Here is a 22,554-nt window from a genome sequence, read left to right on the forward strand (position 1 = left end):
GGGGCGGGGCGTCGGATTACCCGGCTGGCCAAAGAGCCTCGCAGACAATGAAATGTTTGATTGGCGGTTTGAAAACGCCGTAGTGGTGGGCGGGCTGAGTTTTGGGTCCTGATCTGGTGCGGTCCCGGGTTAATGACGTCACGGTCTTTCGCGGGAGAAATTCGAAAGTGGATTTCATGGACAGGTGAAGTCAATTGTTTCCCCGGAGTAAGGGTGGATAGACAAAGGGGTTTAAGGGAGAGGCGGCGTCGCAGTTTAGGGCGAAGGGTTGAAAGAACATTCCGCCAGAAGCGGACCGTTGCTGGTGCTATATGGAACCAGGTTTGGATAGTGACAGTCGCACCTTGCTCCGAATCTCCGTAAAATTGGTGCCTCCTCTTTACCGCTTTTCACAGCCTCTGCTTTGCAGTTCCCGCCTAAGTGTAAGGACCAGAGAGGGTTTTGCTGTTTTCATTTAGGACTGACAGAGGGTCAAGCCTCCTTGCCATTTGGTTACACAGATTCATGGTAATTATTATCTTGGGAAATGTAATGTGGGCTTCTCTTGGTTATTTGGACTGAATGGCTTCTTAACAGGATATTGGGTTCGAGACTCTGGAACTTTTAAATCTGTGACCCATTTATGGATTCTTGTTTGTTCCAAAACAAAAAGACCAAAAACATCTCGTACTTAAAAAGAAGAATGGCTCATATTTTGTTGAGAACACCGAATTTCATATATGAATGAATAAAGCAGCGTAAGGACGCATGGGGATATATATGTTTGAGGGGTTATGTGTGCATGTCTGTGGTTATATAATTATCACGATATATGAGGTCTCCGTACCGCTTTAAAAACTTTGTACCTTAAACTTTCACCCGTTAGAGGTGGGTCAACACTAGATATGGCTAGATGAAGACTTTCAGAAAATTTTTTTATATTTGCACCTCACTTAAATATGTCATTGTTAGCTAATACCGTTTTTCCTATTTAATGGTTAAAAAAAAAGGCTGTTGACTCCTTTGAAAGGAGGAATTAGGCCTCTTCTAAACATTTTTAAATAAAGTTAGCTTTTTTTTTTAAAGCTAGGCTTTGTTTTATTATAATCTAATTTACCACTTAATGAGGGTATGGGTCTTCACAATTCCTTTTAAGCTGTAAGTCCTGCAAGTAATATCTCTAATTTAGGAAAACAATGGGGAATTTATCTTGCAGTTCCTAAATAGAATATAAGTAATCCTAAATTAGTAAATACTGGATCACTACTCTGTATGTTGTGGTGATGTCTACTCTTCGGAATTCTGAGATTGACAAATGTTATATATGTAACATGCATAAAATAAAGTAGTCCAATTTTTGCCTGACATACTAGGTACTCAATAAATAGTCATGTCATATTTGTGAGTATGAGCACCAGAATTTAGACTACTTAGTTTTTATTTTTTTATTTTTTTAAAGATTTTATTTATTTATTTGACAGAGAGAGAGACAGCCAGCGAGAGAGGGAACACAACAAGCAGGGGGAGTGGGAGAGGAAGAAGCAGGCTCACAGCGGAGGAGCCTGATGTGGGGCTCGATCCCATAACGCCAGGATCACGCCCCTAGCCGAAGGCAGACGCTCAACCGCTGTGCCACCCAGGTGCCCCTAGACTACTTAGTTTTTAAAATTTATTCTTCTCTTTTTAAGTAAACTCTATGCCCTACATGGGGCTTGAACTCATGACCTGGAGATCAAGAGTTGCATGCTCTGCAGACTGAGCCAGCCAGGGACCTCTAGACTACTTAGTTTTGAGTTCTGAATCTACCATTTATTTATTTTGTGATCTTGAGCAAATTACTTACTATTATATACCTCAGTTTCCTTTTTTGTAAAATAAATGTAAAAAATAATATGTATACCATAAGGTTGTGAGCCTTTAAAGCATGTTAGGTTTCTAGCATAAAATTACACTGAATAAATGATAGCTGTTATTAAAGAGATCTCGTTTCAGTAACTGTCACATGCCAAGCACTGTGCCTCCACCATGTAGTCTCATACAGATGTAAAATGTCCAACACATTCAGTGTTGAGAGCAAGTTGCTCTAAAAGCAGTAGTGAATGATGTGTTTCTCTGGGCCCTTGTTATCTTCTTGGCATTCATGAGGCATTTAGCAATTCCTTTGGGTTTGAGGGGAGGGATATGGGAGTTTTATCTCTGGAAGGCAGTGCGTCTGTACACTTGAGTCCTGTCCTGTGAACTATGTTATGGGGCGAGTATTCATATCTCATTTGCCTAATCCCTTATCTCTCCTATCTCAGCAGCCAGTGCAATCTTTGTAAAACCCAAGTCAGATTATGTAATCTTATTCTTAAAACCCTACCCTTCGTACTGCCTTTATAGAATAAAGTTCAAAGAACTCAGCATAGCATAGAAGGCCCTCTGACTCCTACTATTGCTCATTTTTTCCGTCTTCTCTCTTACTATGCACTATCTTAAATTGACCCCTTAATTGTACTGAGTTCCTTGGTCATGCTTTGCTCTTTCACAGGCCCTTGTATATATTGATTCCTTTTTGGAAATACATTCCTGGCATCTTCTTTCGGTTATGGTTATTTCAGTTTACAGCTTAGACATTATGTTCTTCGGGAAGCCTTATTTGATGCCATAGACCCAGTTGGGTGCCCCTTCTGTGCTTATTTCTGTCATGTTTTATTGTAATTACTGTTTATCAAACTGCTACACCGAAAATTCCTTGATTATAAATAGTATTTGTTCATTATAGTACCTCAGCCTAGCAGTACTGGCAAATACTAAAGAAAGTACTAAATAAATACATGTAATTTATAAATAATATGTATGTGGTATATCTTGTACGTATGAAGGGGGAATTGAATCCAGAATTGCAAATTATAGTTTTATTGAATCATCCTAGGTCTTTTAGCCCTGTGTTCGAAACTCGAGCATGTATCACTATCATCTGCAGGGCATGTTAAAATGAAGTACTGAGTCCAGCCTCAGACTTTCTGATTTGAAAGGTCAGGTGTAGGACCCAAGAACTTGAATTTCTAACTAGTTACCAGGTGATGCTAATGCTGTTGATCCAGGGATCATACCTTTGGAACCATTGCTTTAGAAAAGAAATTTTTTGTTGGCTTCTCTATTTACTTCTTCAATTCACCATCAGTAATTTTAGATTTCCAAATTTGCCCACAATAACAGTTTTATCCAGTAGCATAGAATACATACAGTACTCATTGCAGTGATATTAAAAAGATTATTCCTTGCATAGGAAATTTGTGTATTATATCTTGGATACTGTGATATCTTGACTTTAGGCTATAAAAGGAAAAATTCAAAAAGCAAGGGGGCCATCTTGTGGTGGCCATAGCAATTCAAAAAATGGAAAGTTGAAGCTCTTTCCATAAGGAACTCAAATGTTGGGGGAAGAGGAATCATTTTCTGATACATGTTATGGTGCTTGGAAAAAAGCTTAGCATGCTACTAATTATTTTATATATTTTTCTTAGTTTTTCTTTACTTGGCATATTCTTTTTCCACCAGGTGGGGTCACTCTTTTATTGTGTACTTAGTATCAGGTAATTTGATTACACCTGGGTTTCCCTTGGTAATCACATAGTTTTAGAACTCTTAGATTCCTCTCTCCTGTCAAGAGTTTGTGGGAAACAGTCATATTTGATATTCTTTTCATCAGGGTTGAATATTCTTTGTCTACTTTTATTTTAGGTCATATAAATAATTGAATAACCACCATTATTTTCTGGACATGACTGGTTTATAATTTCAGAAGAAATAATGGAAAGCCAGGAATTTATTGTGAGTCTTACAGTTTTCTCTATTTCCTTTTTTCTTTTTATTTTTTTAAGTCTTCTATTTTCAATTTTTTTTAAGATTTTATTTTCGAGTAATCTCTATGCCCAATGTGGGGCTTGAACTCACAACCCTGATATCAAGAGTTACATACTCTGCTGACTGAGCCAGCCAAGCAGGCTCCCCACTATTTCCTTTTTTCTTTCTTCCTTCCACATTTCACAAATGTCTCGCTGGGGTTGACAGATTTAACAAAAAACAAAAAACCCTAAAACTTAAAAGCAGGACACTTAGGTAAATTTGAGTATCAGATAAACAGTGAATAATTTTTTTGGTATAAGTATATATGTCTCAAATACTGCCCTATATTTTTCTGGCAACTTTATCTCTTGCCTACTACTCACATTAGTTATACAAAATCCTTTGGAACAAACCCTTTGTAAGCTCTTTGTTAGGATCAGGAAATAATTTCTTTCGAAGAATTGCCATGCCTCTTCTATCTAGATCAGTGATTCTTAAACTGTTTGGTCTTAGGATGCTTTTATACTCTTAAAAATTATTGAGGAGCCCAGAAAATTTCTGATTATGGGGCTTATATCTATTGATGTCTTTCATATGAGAAATTGTAACAGAAATTTAAAAAATATTTATACATTTAAAAAAACCATTACATTGAACATAAGTTACTTTTTAAAAATGGAAATAACTATATTTTCCAAAACAACAAAAGAAAAAAACACATTGAAAAGAGTAGCATTGCTATACATTTTTTTGCAAATCCCCTTAGCATTTAATAGACAGCTCGATTCTCAGATCTGCCTCTGCATATAGTATGAAATTGAATCTTGCAACATTGCACATACATAACCCTGGGAGACCACTCTGCATGCTCAAAGAAATGAGAGTAAAAAGGCAAATAACATCACAAAAATAGTTTTGACTTGAAGACCCCTGAAAAAGTCTTGGGAACCTCTAGGAGTCTCTGGACTACATTTTGAGCACAGATCATGATGTCTGTGTAACACAACAAATTTTTTCCTTCCCACTAACAACTGAGAAGCTCAAAATGATTTTTGTTGTTAACGTTTCAGTTTTCTCCTTAGATTTTACCTCTCCTTCCTCCCCTGCCTTGCCTCCTACTACTAAGTTTCTTTTTTTAAAAGTGATGTTTTTGTTATTTATTTGTTTAATGTAAGCTCTATGCTCAACATGGAGCTTGAACTCAAAACCCTGGGATCAAGAGTCACATGCTCTACCAACTGAGTCATCCAGGGGCCTGATGCTTTGTTGTATTGTTATGGTATCTTTCATTTCAATAAACATTTAATACATGTAAATAGAAACCATTTCTTTTGTACTTTTGGAAATAAGGTACTGTATACTCACCAAAAGTTGAAGAAGTCAAAAGTGTGGCAAGATGGAATTCTGAAGATCACTCACTTAGGAAACAAAGTAAGTACAAGCAGTTGACTATGGGGTCCAAAAGCTAGATTCTTGCCTTTTGATTGAATATTAAGAAGATTCTGTAGATGATAAAATGTTAGATATGTCCATAAGCTAATATAGTATGAAAACAGAAGTTGTCAAATGATTGCCACATTATGGTGATTAATTTGTGCATATTAAAAATTCAGTAAATATTATTTAATTTGCTTTGATTTTTTTAAATTTTTAAAAATTTTTAAAGATTTTATTTATTTATTTGACAGAGAGAGACAGCCAGTGAGAGAGGGAACACAAGCAGGGGGAGTGGGAGAGGAAGAAGCAGGCTCCTAACGGAGGAGCCTGATGTGGGGCTCGATCCCAGAACGCTGGGATCATGCCCTGAGCCGAAGGCAGACGCTTAACGACTGAGCCACCCAGGCGCCCCGTTTTGATTTTTAAAATTTCAATTAGATCTTCTGTAAAACTTTTTAGTTATTTTGGCACATTTTTTCTTTGCAGGCAGTAAGAGTTTAATGATACAAAAAAACTCTATTAAGATATATTTCTAACACCATAATGCTCACAGTGAAATGATACATATAGAGTTGACACACCATTTTAGTAAAGCTGTCACTTCCTAAAATTATGTATAGCGTTCTTCTGTTTTCCCATTTTCTTTGAATCATTTACTTTGATTATGATATGATCCTATCAGTCTTGAGAGACTTATTTACTGGGGTGATCTTTCACTTTACTACATATGGTGATTCTTCTTTATGGGTTTCTTTTCTCACCCCAAGTATCTCCATCTGCTGAATTGTAATCTTCTCTTACCAGTTCTCATGACCTTATGCAACACTCTTGGCTCCTTCATTCTTCATAATAACTCTTCATTTGACTTCTGTGACACCACACTTTCCTGAGGTTGCTTACTGACATCTAAGTATTTTCTGTGGGCTCATTCTCTTCTCAAACTTTGAAGTATTCCTTAGAACTCAGTCATATATGTACTTACACAGAAATATATAAAGATATATAAATCTTTCTCTTTAATCTCTGTCCTTTTTTTTTAAGATTGTATTTATTTATTTTGAGAGAGAGAGAGTGAGAGAGAGCATAAGTTTGTGGGGCAGATGGAGGGAGAGAAGCAGGCTCCCAACTGAGCAAGGAGCCCGATGCGGGGCTTGATCCCAGGACCCTGGGATCATGACCTGAGCCAAAAGTAGATGCTTAACTGACTGAGCCATCCAGATGCCCCAATCTCTGTGTGTATACATATATATGTGTGTGTATGTGTGTGTGTATATATATATATATACACACACATTTATGTCTTTCTATGTGTGTATATATATATATATACACATATATATAGATATATGTGGATATAGATATAGATATAAATATATATATATATGTGGAGGGAGAGGGAAAGAAGAGATTTATTCTAGGGAATTGGATCATGTGATTGTGGAGGCTGACAAGTGCCAAGATCTGTAGTTGATAAGATGGAGACCCAACATAGCCAATTGTGTAGTTTCAGTATAATGATGGGAGGTTTGAGACTCAGGAAGAGCCAGTGTTTCAGTTTGAATCAAAAGGGTAGGACAGCACCCATGTCCCAGCTCAGAGACAGGCAGGAGGAGTTTTCTCATACTAAATCTTCCTGTTCTCTTCAGTCCTTCCACTGATTGGATAAGGCCCAGCCAATTAGGGAGAGCAATCTGCTCAATTTGCTTATTATTTTTATTGAGGTATAATTGACATTTAACATAATATTAGTTTCAAATATACAACATAATGATTTGATATTTGTATACTAGCAAAATGATCACAATAAGTGTAGTTAACCATCTGTCACCATACATAGTTAAAAAATTTTTTTTCTTTTATTTTTTGTGATGAGGACTTTTAAGATTTACGCTTAGCAACTTTTAAATATGCAATACATGGGGCGCCTGGGTGGCACAGCGGTTAAGCGTCTGCCTTCGGCTCAGGGCGTGATCCCGGCGTTGCGGGATCGAGCCCCACATCAGGCTCCTCTGATGAGCCTGCTTATTCCTCTCCCACTCTCCCTGCTTGTGTTCCCTCTCTCACTGGCTATCTCTCTGTCAAATAAATAAATAAAATCTTTAAAAAAAAATAAATAAATATGCAATACAGTGTTATTAATTATGGTCATCATGTTGTACATTATTTATTTTATAACTAGAGTTTTGTATCTTTTGATACCCTTCATCTGTTTAGCAACCCCCTCCCCCACCACCCTCCCCTAAATGGATTTTTTAAAAACTTATATTGTCATGTGCCAGGCATGCTTTAAGTGTGTCAACTTACTTAGTCTACATAACTCCCCTTTTAGAGTACTATTTTTGTCTGTATTTTACTGAGGTTGAAACTGAGACACATAGAGAGATAAAGTAGCTTGTTCACAGATCTCACAGCTAGAGAGTGAAGGAGTCATATGTGACACTAGGCTTTTTGGCTCCAGGGCTCCTAACCAGTCTATTGTCTCTCTTAATACTACAAGTTTAAATGAACAACTTATTACACTTGAGTTGATAATATATGCAGTTAGGAGTCCTACTCCTCAGTTAGCAGTTGTAGATCTCCATATTCTGTTTTTTTTTAAAATTTAATTTTATTTAAATTCAATTAATTAACAAATAGTGTATTATTAGTTCCAGAGGTAGAGTTCAGTGATTCATCAGTTACATATAACACTCTGGGCCCATTATGTCATGTGCCCTCCTTAATGCCCATCACCCAATTACCCCATTCCCCCACCCACCTCCCCTCCAGCAACCCTCAGTTTATTTCCTATAGTTAATAGTCTTTTGGGGTGCCTGGGTGGCTTAGTTGGTTAAGCGTCTGCCTTTGGCTCAGGTCATGATCTCAGCATCCTGGGATCAAGCCCCGCATTGGACTCCCTGCTCAGCAGAGTCTGCTTCTCCCTCCCTTTTCTGTTCCCCCTGCTTGTGCTCTCATTTTCTCTGTCAAATAAATAAATAAAATCTTAAAAGAAAAAAAGTGCCTTATGGTTTGTGTCCCTCCCCAGACAATAAGATTTTGTCTTATTTTATTTTTCCCTCCCATCCCCTGTGATCCTGTTTTGTTTCTTAAATTCCACATATGAGTGAAATCTTGTAATTGTCTTTCTCTGATTGACTTATTCCATATTTTGTTCTTACTCCACATGTCATTGAGAAGTTATCAGTAAGAGAAGCTTCTCTATGTAAAAAGGCTACTTATTATTATTTGTGAATTAACAATTAAAACAGAAAATTAAAAAAGAAAAACTAGTTTTGCTTTAAGGCTTCAAGTTCAATTTACAAATCCTATTAACTTTAGTTTAACTTTCAGTGGGTTTAGTGTTTAGTCAACTTAAATTAACAAGCTAAATATATTTTTTTAAGATTTTATTTATTTATTTGAGGGCAAGCGCAGAGCAAGAGAGAGCACGAGTTGGGGGGGACAGAGGGAGAGGGGGAAGCAGGCTCCCCACTGTGCAGGAAGCCCGATGTGGGGCACAATCTCAAGACCCTGGGATCATGACCTGAGCTGAAGGCAGATGCTTAGCTGACTGAGCCACCCAGGTGCCCCATTAGATACTTTTAAAAAATGATATTATTATTATTATTATTATTATTTTTTAGAGTGAGAGAGCAAGCATGTGAGCATGAGTGGGGCGGAGGGAGAGGAAGAGAGAATTCCAAGCAGGCTCCATACCCACTGCAGAGCTCAATGCAGGGCCCCATCTCATGACCCTGAGATCACGACCCAAGCTGAAACCAGGAGTTGGGCATTCAACCGACTGAGCCATCCAGTTGCCCCAAGCTAGATACTTTTAATAATCCATCTATCAACAAACATAAAATTTTAAATATTTTAAATTATAAATTTATTTGATTTTCTTTTTTTTCTTTTTTAGATTTTATTTTTAAGTAATCTCTACTCACAACATGGGGCTTGAACCCACAAACCTGTGATCAAGAGTCAAACTTTCTACCAAACCAGCCAGGTGCCAGCCTGCCCCCTGCTTTTTAAAGTAACCTCTGCATCCAAGGTGGGCCTTGAACTCACAACTCCAAGGTCAAGAGTTGAATGCTGTATTGACTGAGCCAGCCGGCTGCCCCTGTTTCTTTCTTTAGCAATTTAGTTGCCCTAACAAGCAAAAACCTCCAAATTAAATCCTTCTAGTGTATCTAAGAAATTAAACATAATCATAGTTATTATTCTTAAAATATTGTAAGTATTCTAATGCTGTTTATAAACTTAGTAAAATTAACTTACCCTTCTCTTTCAATTGAAAAGTAGCATATCCAAAATCAATTTCTCAGTTACACATTTGGAATCATTAATGTGTAATTTGTCTAATCTGTTAGATGCATGTAAAATGTAAATTGAAGCATTACAAGTGCTTTTTTTTTTTTGAGAGAGAGGGAGCAGGGGTGGGAAGGAGAGGGGCAGAGGGAGAGGGAGAGAGAGAATCTTTTTTTTTTTTTTTAATGATTTTATTTGTTTTATTTGACAGAAATAGAGACAGCCAGCGAGAGAGGGAACACAAGCAGGGGGAGTGGGAGAGGAAGAAGCAGGCTCATAGCAGAGGAGCCTGATGTGGGGCTCGATCCCATAACGCCGGGATCACGCCCTGAGCCGAAGGCAGACGCTTAACCGCTGTGCCACCCAGGCGCCCCGGGAGAGAGAGAATCTTAAGCAGACTCCATGCCCAGCTCAGAGCCTGATGTGGGGCTCGATCTGATGACCCTGAGATCATGACCTGAGCCAAAATCAAGAGTCAGACACTTAACAGACGAAGCCACCCAGGCGCCCCTACAAGTACCTTATAAAGTAAAAAATGGGGATGCTTGGGTGGCTCAGTTGGTTAAGCGTCTGCCTTCAGCTCTGGTCATGATCCCGGGGTACTGGGATCAAGTTCTGCGTCGGGCTCCTTGCTCAATGGAGAGCCTGCTTCCCCTTCTGCCTGCCACTCCCCCTACTTGTGCACACTTTCTTTCTCTGATAAATAAATAAAATCTTTAAAAAATAAATAAAAAATAAAAGTAAAAAATATTTTTTGAAAATTAAAATAACACAAAATACTTTAAAATCATTGATTGCATAATTACTAAAACCTATTCATGATCTTAATTCAAAACATTGATAATTTTGGTTTGAATTACTGCCATATCATGGTCTAGTTCTAAATGTTTCAGGAGTTAAAAGGCAGTTTCCCATAGGGCGACATGGCTGGCTCAGTCCAAAGAGCATGTGACTCTTGATTTCAGGGTCATGAGTTCGAACCCCACATTGGGTATAGAGATTACTTTAAAAATAAATAAGTAAACTTTAAATAAAAATGTTACCGTCCCAAATAAATTGGAGTTACGCCAGTGAACTGAAGTTACAGATTAGATTCTGGGCTGAGAGTTGAGACCTAGGGTTATAATCACTGTAACCTTACCAGTATCATAAAGGTACATGTTGAGCCTTTTGTTTGGTTGGAGTAACAACAGCATCTCCAAGTCCATGCCCTTTAGAAAGGGTTGGTCTCGTTGATGTCTTGGGTTTAAGTCATGTCATCTATTTCTTTTTTTTTTTTTTAAGATTTTATTTATTTATTTGACTTAACAAAGTACCTGGCACATTGTAAGAATGCAGTAAATTGTAACTTACAGTTTTTGTCTTCAAGCAGCTTTTATCTAAGAGCATAGGATTATAACATTTATAGAGATATGCTTAGGGTTCTGTGGGAGCGAAGAATCAAAGTCTGATTCTGGTTCAGAGAGGTCTTTCCAGGTAAAGAGTATTTTTTGAGCATTTGTTTTTTGTTTTGTGAACAGAATTAATAAGTTGGAGGGAGGGGAGCTAAAGATGGTGTCATAGCTACCACAACATGGAGGTATGAAGCTATTAAACATTTGGGGAACTATAATCAGTTAAATATGCCTGAAATGAAGGGCTCATATTGGGTAATTGTAGAATATATGGCTTAAAGAGGTAGTCAGGAGTCCTATCACAACGGACTTTGTATACTCAGCTTTAGGAGCCAGTGAAGAATTATGAGCAGAAGAGTGACATAATCATATTTCTGCTTTAGATCATTCTGCAGCAATGTGTAACATAACTTTTAAGCTGTGTAGGATGAACGATTAAATTTAAGAAGACTGTAGGCTAAAGAATAATGTAGACAAAAAGTGATGGGGGTCTGACCAGGCATTAACAATGACAATGGAGAGAAAGGATGATTAGAGAGAAATTGTGAAAATATTTATATTATAAATGTAATAAATATAAATATTGAACATATAGAATATTAAATATTAAACATTGATATTAAATAATATTTTAATATTTATATTCACTATATTTAATATTAAAATATTATATATAAATATTATAGAACCTATAGAATTTATAATTATAAATATTATAGAACGTGGAGGTCTTGGACATGAAGGGTGAGAAGAATCCATAATGACTTTCAGGTTTTGTATCGTGATTATGGTACTGAGATAGGATATCTCAAAAAGAAAAAAGCAAGTTTAGGAGAAAAATTTAAGATTTTTAAAAATGATTTATTATATATACATATATATACATAGAGAGCGTGCACGCACACACTTGTGCAAGCAGGGGGAGGGGCAGAGGGGGAGAGAGAAAAATCTCAGGCAGACCTTGCATTGAGTGTGGAATCCAACTCGGGACCTGATCCTATGACCCTGAGATCATGCCCTGAGCCGATATCAAAAGTAGGATGCCTAGCCGAATGAGCCACCCAGGCACCTTAAAATTAAGGTTTCGAGTTCCATTTTGAACTTAATGAATTTGTAGTGTCACAAGAACATTTAAGTAATTGGCTGTAGAGACCTGAAACTCAGGAAAGTTCTGGGCTACTAATACTGATTGGGAGTATGTGACATTTAGATGATATTTGAAGCTTCTGGAGTGGATTCATACATTTATATTTTTTTCTTTTTTTTTTTTTAAGGTTTTATTTATTTGAGAGAGAGAGAGCACACACATGCAAAAGAGGGAGAGAGGAGGAGGGAAAAGCAGACTCCTTGCTGAGTAGGGAGCCCGACGTGGGGCTCAATCCCAGGACCCTGAGCTCATGACCTGAGCTGAAGGCAGATGTGCAACCAACTAAGCCACCCAGGCACCCCTACATTTATTTCTTTAACAGATGTTTTTTAAGCACCTGCTATGAGTTACACACTGTTCTAGGGGATGCAGAGGGAACAAAACACATGAACCCATGACTTCATGGAAATAACATGGAGGAGACAGACCAGTAAACTAAATGAATATGTTTGTCTAGGGTTAGGCAGACAACAAGGAGTAGAGGGAGCAAGGATGAGAATGGAGATCAAGGGGATTATGTAGGCCTTTTTGGTCATTGTAAGAACTTTAGTTCTTATTCTTTATAAGCTGTGGAGACATTGGAAGGATTTGAGCAGAAGCATGATATGATCTGGTTTGTGTGGATGATATCACTCAAGAATGGAGTATAGAGGGGCGCCTGGGTGGCTCAGTCAGTTAAGCATCCAACTCTTGATCCTAGCTTGGGTCTCGCTCTCAGGTTTGTGAATTTAAGCCCCACACTGGACTCCATACTGGATATGGAGCCTACTTAAAAAAAAATAATGGAGTATAGAATGTAAAGAACAGAGGGGAAAAGATAGCGCCTTTTTATTTATTTATTTATTTATTTATTTATTTATTTATTTATTTATTTATTATTTTTAAAAGATTTTATTTATTTGACAGAGAGAGACAGCCAGCGAGAGAGGGAACACAAGCAGGGGGAGTGGGAACACAAGCAGGGGGAGTGGGAGAGGAAGAAGCAGGCTCCCAGCAGAGGAGCCNAGCCTGATGTGGGGCTCAGGACTCTGGGATCACGCCCTGAGCCGAAGGCAGATGCTTAACGACCGAGCCACCCAGGCACCCCAAGATAGTGCCTTTTTAAACACCAATCTTTTAAATAGCTATATTGAGAAATAATTCACATGCTTTTCAATTCACCCATTTAAAGAATTCAGTTCATTGTTTCTTAGTGTATTCATAGAATTTCGCAACCATTACTACAATCTAATTTTAGAACATTTGTCATCCAAGAAAGAAATCCCATACTCAGTATTGGTCGCTACTTAGTACCCACCTGCCAGCCCTAAGCAACCACTAGTCTACTTACTGTCTCATTGATTTGCCTATTCTGGACCTTTCCACATGAATGGAATTATGCAATATGTGGTCTTTCATTGAATGACTTCTTTCATTTAGCATGTTTTCAAGGTTCAAACATGTTGAAGCATGCTTCAATACTTTATTCCTTTTATTGCTCAGTAATAGTCTATTGTGTGAATAGATCACATTTTATTTATCCCTTCTTCAATTGATGCCCTTTTGAGTTTCCACTTTTTGGCTGTTATGAGTAATGCTGCTATGAACATTTGCGTGCAAATTTTTGTGAAGACATATGTTTTCATTTCTCTGAATATATACAGAGTGGAGTGGAATTGCTGGATCACATGGCATCTCTGTTTTTAACCTTTTAAGCAACTGCCAAACTATTCTCCCAAGTGATGTAAACAGCAATATTTAAGGGGCTAGTGGAGAAACTGCTATATAAAATGGCTAAAGACACAAGGAGAAGCTAGAAAATTATAATTACCTTAACTCCCTTTTTCTTCCTATTGCTTCCATTCAACAAGTGTTATTCCTTTTACTTCATGTAAGTCTCTTATCCCAATGCTGATGACTTATTTCAAGCACTGATCATCTCCCCAATCCTCCATGCCACATCCTTTTTTTTTTTTTTTTTTTAAGATTTTATTTATTTATTTGGGAGAGAAAGAAAGAGTACAGATGGAGGAGCAGACTCCCTTTTGAGCAGAGAACGCAACTTGGGTCTCGATCCCAGGACCCTGGGATCATGACCTGAGCCGAAGGCAGATGCTTAACTGATTGAGCCACCCAGGTGCCTCTGTTTAGTCATCTCTCCTCCTGTTTTGCCCTCTGATGCATTCCAATTCTGTTTTCTTCCCAGTTCCATTCCAGGATCCTCCTGGCAGAAATTAAGTTCATGAATTTCTTATGCATATACCTTTGCTGTCTTGCACAGATTGAATAGTTGCTTAGGAAACATTTGAAATAGATGTACTTTCTAATCCAAAACAAACTGGGTAATTCTTTCATTATAGGATTTACTTATATAACCATTTTTGATTTGCTATTCTTTGAAGATGTTTAAGAAAAGCAGAATTTTATTGTTTCTTTTTAACACTTATTTTGTTTTAATATAGGCAATTTTATATGATGACAAAGGACAATGTTTGGAGAATATATTTCTTAAGTGCCTTAAGGTATTTTAATGTTTCTATCCTATTTTTAAGTTACTTAAATCTCTATATTTAAGTTAAAAAAAATTTCTTTACTTCCTTTGTGAGTATTGTTAAAGAGTGTAGCCATGGTGTTAATAATATTAATTATAGCTAGTACTTCTTCAACATTTATTATTAGCCACACTCTGTGCTAAAAACTCTTAGATATTGTTTCATTTAATCTTTACACAACACTGTGATTGTTTTTACATTAGGTGTGCAGTACAGAAAGGTTCAATAACTTGCCCATGTTCATAGAATTACAGTGGTAGGGCTGCTATCTGACACCAGAAAGTGGCTCTGTAACCTAATTGTATAACATGGCCTTGACAGGCTGAGAACTATAGTGGGAAATATTTTTGGAAATTATACCTATAAATATTTTCTCAGATATCCTCTGTTTTCCCCTTTTGGAAAAAGGGAACTAAAGGTTTATTTTAGTGTAAAGAATAAGGATATTAAAGTTTCGTCATTCTGGGTTCATTTCCCACTTTCAAATGGTTCCTACTTAACCTAGCCTCTCTGTGTCTAAATTCTGTACTGTAAAACATAGCCCATAACACAGACTTTATTGTGTTGGTCTAAAAATTAGAAATAATCTATGTAAAGTATAGTTCAGTCTGGTGATTCTAAAAGTGTTAAAATGAATATTCTTATTATCATTGTATTGATTTTGGCTATGGTGTTAAATCTTTAAAAATTTTTGTAGCATTAATAGTGGTTGTGGTATTTTTGTATTTATCAAAAGGGTCTATGAAAAGCATCTTAGTAGATGCTTAATTGGGCATAACTACTGTTGTTATTATTTCGTTTTAAATCATTTCATTAAGAAAAACTAAGCATATTATCTGTGATAATACACAGATTTTGTGTATCACCAACCAGGTTGATAATCTTTTTTTTTTTTTTTTTTTACAGATTTTATTTGAGAGAGAGAAAGAGTTAGTGAGAGAGAGAGAGCATGAGCAGAGGGGAGAGGCAGAGGGAGAGGGAGAAGCAGACTCCCTGCTGAGTAGGGAGCCCAGTGTAGGACTCAATCCCAGGACCCTGGGATCATGACCTTTGTTGAAGGCAGACGCTTAACCGATTGAGCCATCCAGGCACCCCATTTTTAAAAATATTTTTATTAATTTAAATGCTTTTGGAATATGTGATTTAAGCAATTGTAATAATTTACCTAATTTTTAATTTGTGGTAATTATGAGCGTGTAGTTGACATGAATTTATAAAGATATGATTGGTATTTGATAGCTCTAATTTTTAAAATTTTATTTATTTATTTTTTAAAGATTTTATGTATATATTTGAGACAGAGAAAGAGACTGTGCGCGTGCATGGGGAGAGGGGCAGAGGGAGAGGGACAAGCTGACTCCCAGCTGAACAGGGAGCCAGATGTGGGACTCAATCCAGGACTCGGGGATCATGACCTGAGCCAAAGGCAGACACAACTGACTGAGCCACCCAGGTGCCCCGATAGCTCTAATTTTAAAAATTACATTTAGTTGTATGGATTCTTAGTGAACTCCTTGAGAAGGGGTATATTTGTTTTGCTTGTCTTTGTACCCCTCTTTTTTTTTTTTGTCTTTGTACCTCCTGCATACAACCAGGGGTCTCATATATGTATTATTGAATAAGCAAATTAGTGAAAACTTTTTGCTATATAATTATCCTTTTTTGTGCTTATTGGTAGTTAACTGGTTTATAATAATAAGTGAAGACTTAGTTATTAATTCATACGTTTAATGATTATTATCTTTTGTGTCTTGCTAGTGCTAATGGCCTACTGGAACACATAATCAAATAATTAGATGTATATGATTTTAAATTTATTTTTTAAACATTTATTTGTTTTTTAAACTTTATTCTTTAAAATTTAGGTGAAGCCCGGAGATGACTTAGAAAGTGATCGGTACTTAATCACAGTTGAGGAGGTTAAAGTTGCTGGAAGTATAGCTATTAAACAGGATGTCATTAAAGAAGCACCAGAGTTAAATCCAAGGAGATTTATATCCTCTGGCCGGTCCCGTGGATGTCAGCCTGCTGGTTTAAAAAGGAAGTTTACTGTAAGTTTCTCTGTTGAAAATAATAAATCAATATATATTTATAATGCTGTTTCAAGAAGTAGTGAATTTGAAATTATTGTACTCTATCATTAAAATTGTACTTCATAATATATGTTTAGGTAGAGAGGAAGTAAACCCTAATTAGAAAAATTTTATTACAAATGAGTGTTTACATTTTAATCTTGCAAATTTTATTTTTTTAACTTGTAAAACAGACACACTCCTTTTTCTTTTCTTCCTTTTTTTTTTCCTTTTTTTTTAGCCGGTTCATTTCAGAGTTTCTTTATAGATAATGGAACAGCTAATAATTGTTTTAATATTTTTAGGGTTTTCGAGGACCACGTCAAGTGCCAAAGAAAATGATTATTACAGAAAATGGTGAATCAGCTGTGTCACTTGAGGCTAAGAAACCTGGCTCTATTTTTGTTTCTCCCTTCTACAGCACACCTCCTTTGTTTTCTACTGCTGGCAAGAAAGATATAAATAATATGCCAACAGACCCCAAGAACAGTGTCACTTACAAGAACAGAGAGACAGATGGCTTACATTGTTCTTCCGTTGTGTCTACTCCATTCTTCAAGAATGATTCAGAAATGCTATGTGAAGAAAATTATTTTTGCTCTCCTGTCTGTTCTGTAAATAATTCAGATTCTGTACTGACCAATGAGGCCATAAAAAAAGATGGTTTGACATCTCACTGTTTAGGAGTTTCACAAAACATCAGAAGCAAAGCACAGATATTAGCTCTTCTGAAGTCCGTATCAACTGGTACGTGTAAAGAACTAAATTCTGGGATTACGGAACATCTCCCTCAGATACAGCTACAAGGAAGTGTAAATAATCCTACCAAACCAAAGTGCATAGTTGAACAAGAAGAGTGTGCAGAGGTGAAGAGCACAGACAGTTTACACCACCAGCATCAATCAGAAAATACCATGAGAAATAAAAGCCGATGGGCCGTGTATTTATCCTCACAGAGTTCACCTGTACATTCTTCTACTGAAGATGGAAATAATACAGAAAGAAAACCCAAGGCCCAGGGAGATAATACAAATTTAAATTTGAAAGACCTTTTGGTACAAGAAAGGATACAGTTCTTTGAAACTTGTGCTGAACAGTGTAAAAAGTATAATGAAGACAAGCCAGTAGATGATAATGATCCATCTTTGGATCAGGAAGTAAAATTGGAAATTCCTTCATTCTGTAAAAGCAACAGCTTACCAGTCTCCTGTAGCAGTGTGGAGAGTGAGGGTTTATTATCAGAATCTGACATTCAAAAAAATAATAAAATACCTGTTAGTCAGAATGACCAGATGTGTGTAAAAGAATCAATTCTCATGGGAGAAAATGCTCAGGAGATAAATCTCTGTGGAACACCGGAAGAGAAGTATGACCAGCCAATGTCATTCCTGCCTGAATCTGAGCAGCTGCAAACGGAGTCTTCTACAAGTAACAATTCTAGGCTCTCGGATGACTTTACCAACGTGCTGTCTAAAAGCAATACTGATAGTGGAGGTCCTGATAGTATTCCTCAACCTATGAGTAATGTAGCACAGCCGCTTGTGGAGGTGACTTTTAATCTGAACAATTTTGAAACCAACGACACTGAGGAGGAATCACAGGAAAGCAACACAATTTCCCAGGATTCAGACGGTTGGGTAAAGGAAGCTTTTACCCAAAATGACAGCAGTTTAAGTGTTCAAAAGAGATATGAAGATATACACTGTAAGAAAGTTGGCAGTGAATATTTGTCTCATTTAACATCTATTGGGGATAAACCTACAGAGACATTTCCTATTAAAGAGACTCTGCTATCACAGTTTTGTGATAAAGCTTGTATAGGTGTTGACACAGGAGCTTGGAAAGCTGGAAACATTAGAAAAGAAATAGAAGAGTATAATGACACGTTAAGCAGTTTTGACTCATCTTTAGAGGAGACTGATGATGTATATATAGAGAATAATGAAAATGCTAATAAATCTATTCAAAAAGTCAGAATTAGCTATGATATTGCTTTACCACAGAATAAATCTAAAGGTACAAGCTCGAATTTACATATTCCTTGTTTAAACATAGCCACTAATCAGACTCCTGAAAACAGCCCATTGTCAGAACAGGCCAAGCCTCAGCCTTTTATTATGGGAAGTAGCTTAGACAAAAATGATGAACAGGTTTTACTGTCAACTGCCAACAGCAACATCAGTATCCAACAATTCAATGTTAATCCTAATCACTCTGAAGAATGTACTACTCTTGATAAATCAAATATCCAAGTTTCCAATTCTTTGTTTTACCCTCTGGGAAAAAAGCATCCTATTTCCAAAGACATAGAAGCGTATATTCCTGAATCTGAAGATTTGCAAAGGGTTGAAGGAGAAACTGATGGAGAAAGCAAACAATATTGGAATAGTCCTAGAAATCCTTCGGAGCTCTCTGGATTAGTAAATAACATTTCCCTTTTAAAATCATTATCTGAACACAGTACAGCTTTAGAAGGCTTGGAAATACTGAAAAAGAAAAATACTACCTTTAAACAACAAGGGACTCTGCAGACTTATGAGCCAGATAGCAATCCTGAAGGTTAGATTGGCATGTTTGTTTTGGATTGTTCTCTGTATAGCTCAGAGGATGAAAAGTATTTGCTTTGGAGGCTACATTAAAGAATTACATAGTAATTTTTTTCTTTCCTTTTTCTTTTCTTTTTTTTTTTTTTGAGAGAGAGAAAGAGCACACACATGGGTGTGAGCAGGGGGAGGGACAGAGGGAGGAGAGAGAATCTTAAGCAGGCTCCATGCCCAGCACAGAGCCTGACACAGGGCTCGATCTCATGACCCTGAGATCATGACTTGAACCAAAAACAAGAGTCAGATGTTTAGCCACCCAGGTGCCTCAGAATTACATAGTATTTATTTAAATAGGTAATACGTGTACCCGTAAAATCAATTCTAATAGAGGATAATAAGGTGAAAAATAAGTCATCTTTCTAGTACAGTACTTCAGTCCACTCCTCAGAATTAGCCATAGTTTCCTTCCATATTTTGCAAAAAATATTCTGGAAATATTTTGTGTATATAAGCATATACAGGCACATATAAGCAAGTATGTATGTGAAAATCCATTCCTGTCATACATTTTTGGACATGTGTTAGGAATTACTTTTTAAAAAATAACCATGAGTTCATATTGATATCTCTAATTCCAATTCTAAATTGGGTTCTTCCTGTCTTTCCTCCATTTCATATTGTATGAAATGGGAAAGGGCCCTGGTTCCCAACACCATCCGTATGTTTACTTCCTCAATTCTACAATACACATCAAATGGCTTCCAAATTGTTACACTGGTGTCACTACTAGAAAAAACCTTTACAAATTTGTAAAGCTCACAAATCCTGTGATTTTTTTTTTAAGGTTTTATTTATTTGAGAGAGTGAGAGCATGAACGGTGGGAGGGGCAGAGGGAGAGAGAGAAGCAGACTCCCCACTGAGCGGGGAGCCCAACTTGGGGCTTGATCCAAGGATCCTGAAATAAAGACCTGAACCGAAGGCAGACACCTAACTGACTGAGCCACCCAGGCACCACTTTTTTGGCTTGTTTTTGCAGTGTATCCTACTGAAAATACATTGTTTTAGAATATTCAGAAGTAATGGATGGGGATCCTGGTGGCTCAGTTGGTTGAGCATCTGACTCTTGGCTTCAGCTCAGATCATGATCTCAGGGTCACGGAATTGAGCCCCACATCTGGTTCTGTGCTCAGTGGAAAGTCTGAGATTCTCTCACTCTGCCCCCTCCCCTGATCATGTGTGCACACTTGGGTGTGCACGTGGTGTGTGTGTATGTTCTCTCTCTCAAATCTTTTTAAAAAGTTATTTGGGTTATTTTCTTTAGTGTGATTATGTTATAATTTGATGTAAATATAGTTAAATTCACTGTTTATATTCAGTTTGAGGGCTTTTTTGCCCATCCTTGTTGATTTATTTTTATTTCTGATTCTGTAAAATATTAACCTAGTTCAGGAATCAAAGCTGAATAAAACATTAACTCAGATGCCTTCCTTATTCCTTTCATCCTGTTCTTACCTACCTGCTGGACGTAGCCAATGTCATACCTGTGTTTCTTTTCGCAAAAATAAATACCTCTGTATTTACATTCTTGTTCCTTTCCTATTCAACAAAAGATAGTATACTCTATATATTTTTTAGCACCTTCTTTTCACTTAATATACTCTGGAGATCGCTTCGTACCAATTAATAGGTCACATCCTCATTTTATTTGTTTACATCTCTGTAATATTCCACTGTGTAGATGAACCATTGTTTATGCAACCTGTCTCCAATACTTCTCTATTACAAATAATGTGATAGTAAGTAGCCATATATATGTATATGTGTCTGTGTGTGTTTGCAAATTGTTTGAGGTGTGTCTTCAGGACAAATTCCTAGCAGTAGTGTTGCTGAGTAAATGTGTGACTTTATTAGATACTTCAAAATTCCCTTCATTTCTTATGCCCCCCAGTAATGCACAAGAATGCTTGTTTCTTAGTCTTGCCAATAGAATGTGTTGCCAAACTTTGGAATTTTTGCTAATCTGGTAGATGAGAAATGGCATTTCAGTGTATTTAAATTTGTATTTCTCTTACTACAAGTGAAATTTAACAGCTTTTCATGTGTTTAAGCATCATTTGTGCATCTTTTTTCATGAACTCTTCTACCCTTTTGTCCGGGTGTCTACTGGCTGTCGGTCTTTTTATTCTCATTGATTTTTTTTTTAAAGGTTTTATTTATTTATTTGACAGAGATGGAGACAGCCAGCGAGAGAGGGACACAAGCAGGGGGAGTGGGAAGAGAAAGAAGCAGGCTCATAGCAGAGGAGCCTGATGTGGGGCTCGATCCCATAACGCCGGGATCACGCCCTGAGCCGAAGGCAGACGCTTAACCGCTGTGCCACCCAGGCGCCCCAATTCTCATTGATTTTTAAGCGTTTTTTGATATATTAGAGATACTAACCCTTTATCTGTGATGTGTGTTGCAGATATTTTTCTTTCAGTATGTAACTGGTCTTTTGACTTTGCTTATGGTATGTTGCCAATAGCATTTTTTTTTAAAAAGAAAACCAATATAGAACATATTAGTAAATATCATAATTAGAAACATATAAATGTGAATGAACAATGTACTTTAGGATACTCAAAAGTTAAAATTGAATTCTTTTTTTAAATATCTCAAGGGATTCCTGAGAAAGATAAGAATAAATTATTGTACCTCCTAAAATAGTCATTTAAAATGTAGTTAGGTTTGGGGGTGCCTGGGTGGCTCAGCCATCAAGCGTCTGCCTTTGGCTCAGGTCATGATCCCAGGGTCCTGGGATTGAGCCCCACATCGGGCTTCCTGCTCTGCGGGAACCGTGCTTCTTCTCTCACACTCTCCTTGCTTGTGTTCCCTCTTTCCCTGTCTCTCTCTGTCAAATAAATAAATAAAATCTTTAGGAAAAAAAATGTAGTTAAGTTTGATGGCAATCTTTTTAAAAAGATTTTATTTATATAATTGTGAGAGAATGAGAGAGAGAGAGGAAGTGTGCGCACAAGCAGGGAAAGTGGCAGACAGAGAAGCAGGCTGTCCACTGAGCAAGGAGCCCAGTGTGGGACTCGATCCTGGAACTCTGGGATCATGACCTGAGCCAAAGGCAGACGCTTAACCGACTGAGCCACCCAGGCATCCCAAGTTTGATGGCAATTGAAAATTTATTTTCTAAAAAATTTAAAAGGAAAAGAAATTTCATGAAAAACAAGTAGCGGCAGATATAATTATGTAATATATAAGGATATAAATTCCTAATATGAAGACATAGGAATTACAGAATTTAGTTTTAAGAAATCTTTTTTCTCATCAAGTTGAAA

The 22,554-nt window shown here is 37.0% G+C and overlaps 1 protein-coding gene across 1 annotated transcript in view; it reads left to right on the forward strand.

Moving 5' to 3' along the window:
• The first annotated feature begins 54 nt into the window (after positions 1-54).
• ZGRF1 (zinc finger GRF-type containing 1) overlaps positions 55-22,554 on the forward strand; it is a 92,743-nt gene continuing 70,243 nt past the window's right edge. The window contains exons 1-6 of the mRNA XM_034672113.1: positions 55-184; positions 3,706-3,795; positions 5,161-5,241; positions 14,520-14,579; positions 16,475-16,660; positions 16,987-19,240. Coding sequence (XP_034528004.1) covers positions 3,775-3,795; positions 5,161-5,241; positions 14,520-14,579; positions 16,475-16,660; positions 16,987-19,240 — 2,602 coding nt within the window. The 5' untranslated portion in view covers positions 55-184; positions 3,706-3,774. The remainder of the gene's footprint in view (positions 185-3,705; positions 3,796-5,160; positions 5,242-14,519; positions 14,580-16,474; positions 16,661-16,986; positions 19,241-22,554) is intronic.

The sequence above is a fragment of the Ailuropoda melanoleuca genome, chromosome 11 (genome assembly GCF_002007445.2).
Source record: "Ailuropoda melanoleuca isolate Jingjing chromosome 11, ASM200744v2, whole genome shotgun sequence".
In the NCBI taxonomy this organism is placed as follows: domain Eukaryota; kingdom Metazoa; phylum Chordata; class Mammalia; order Carnivora; family Ursidae; genus Ailuropoda; species Ailuropoda melanoleuca.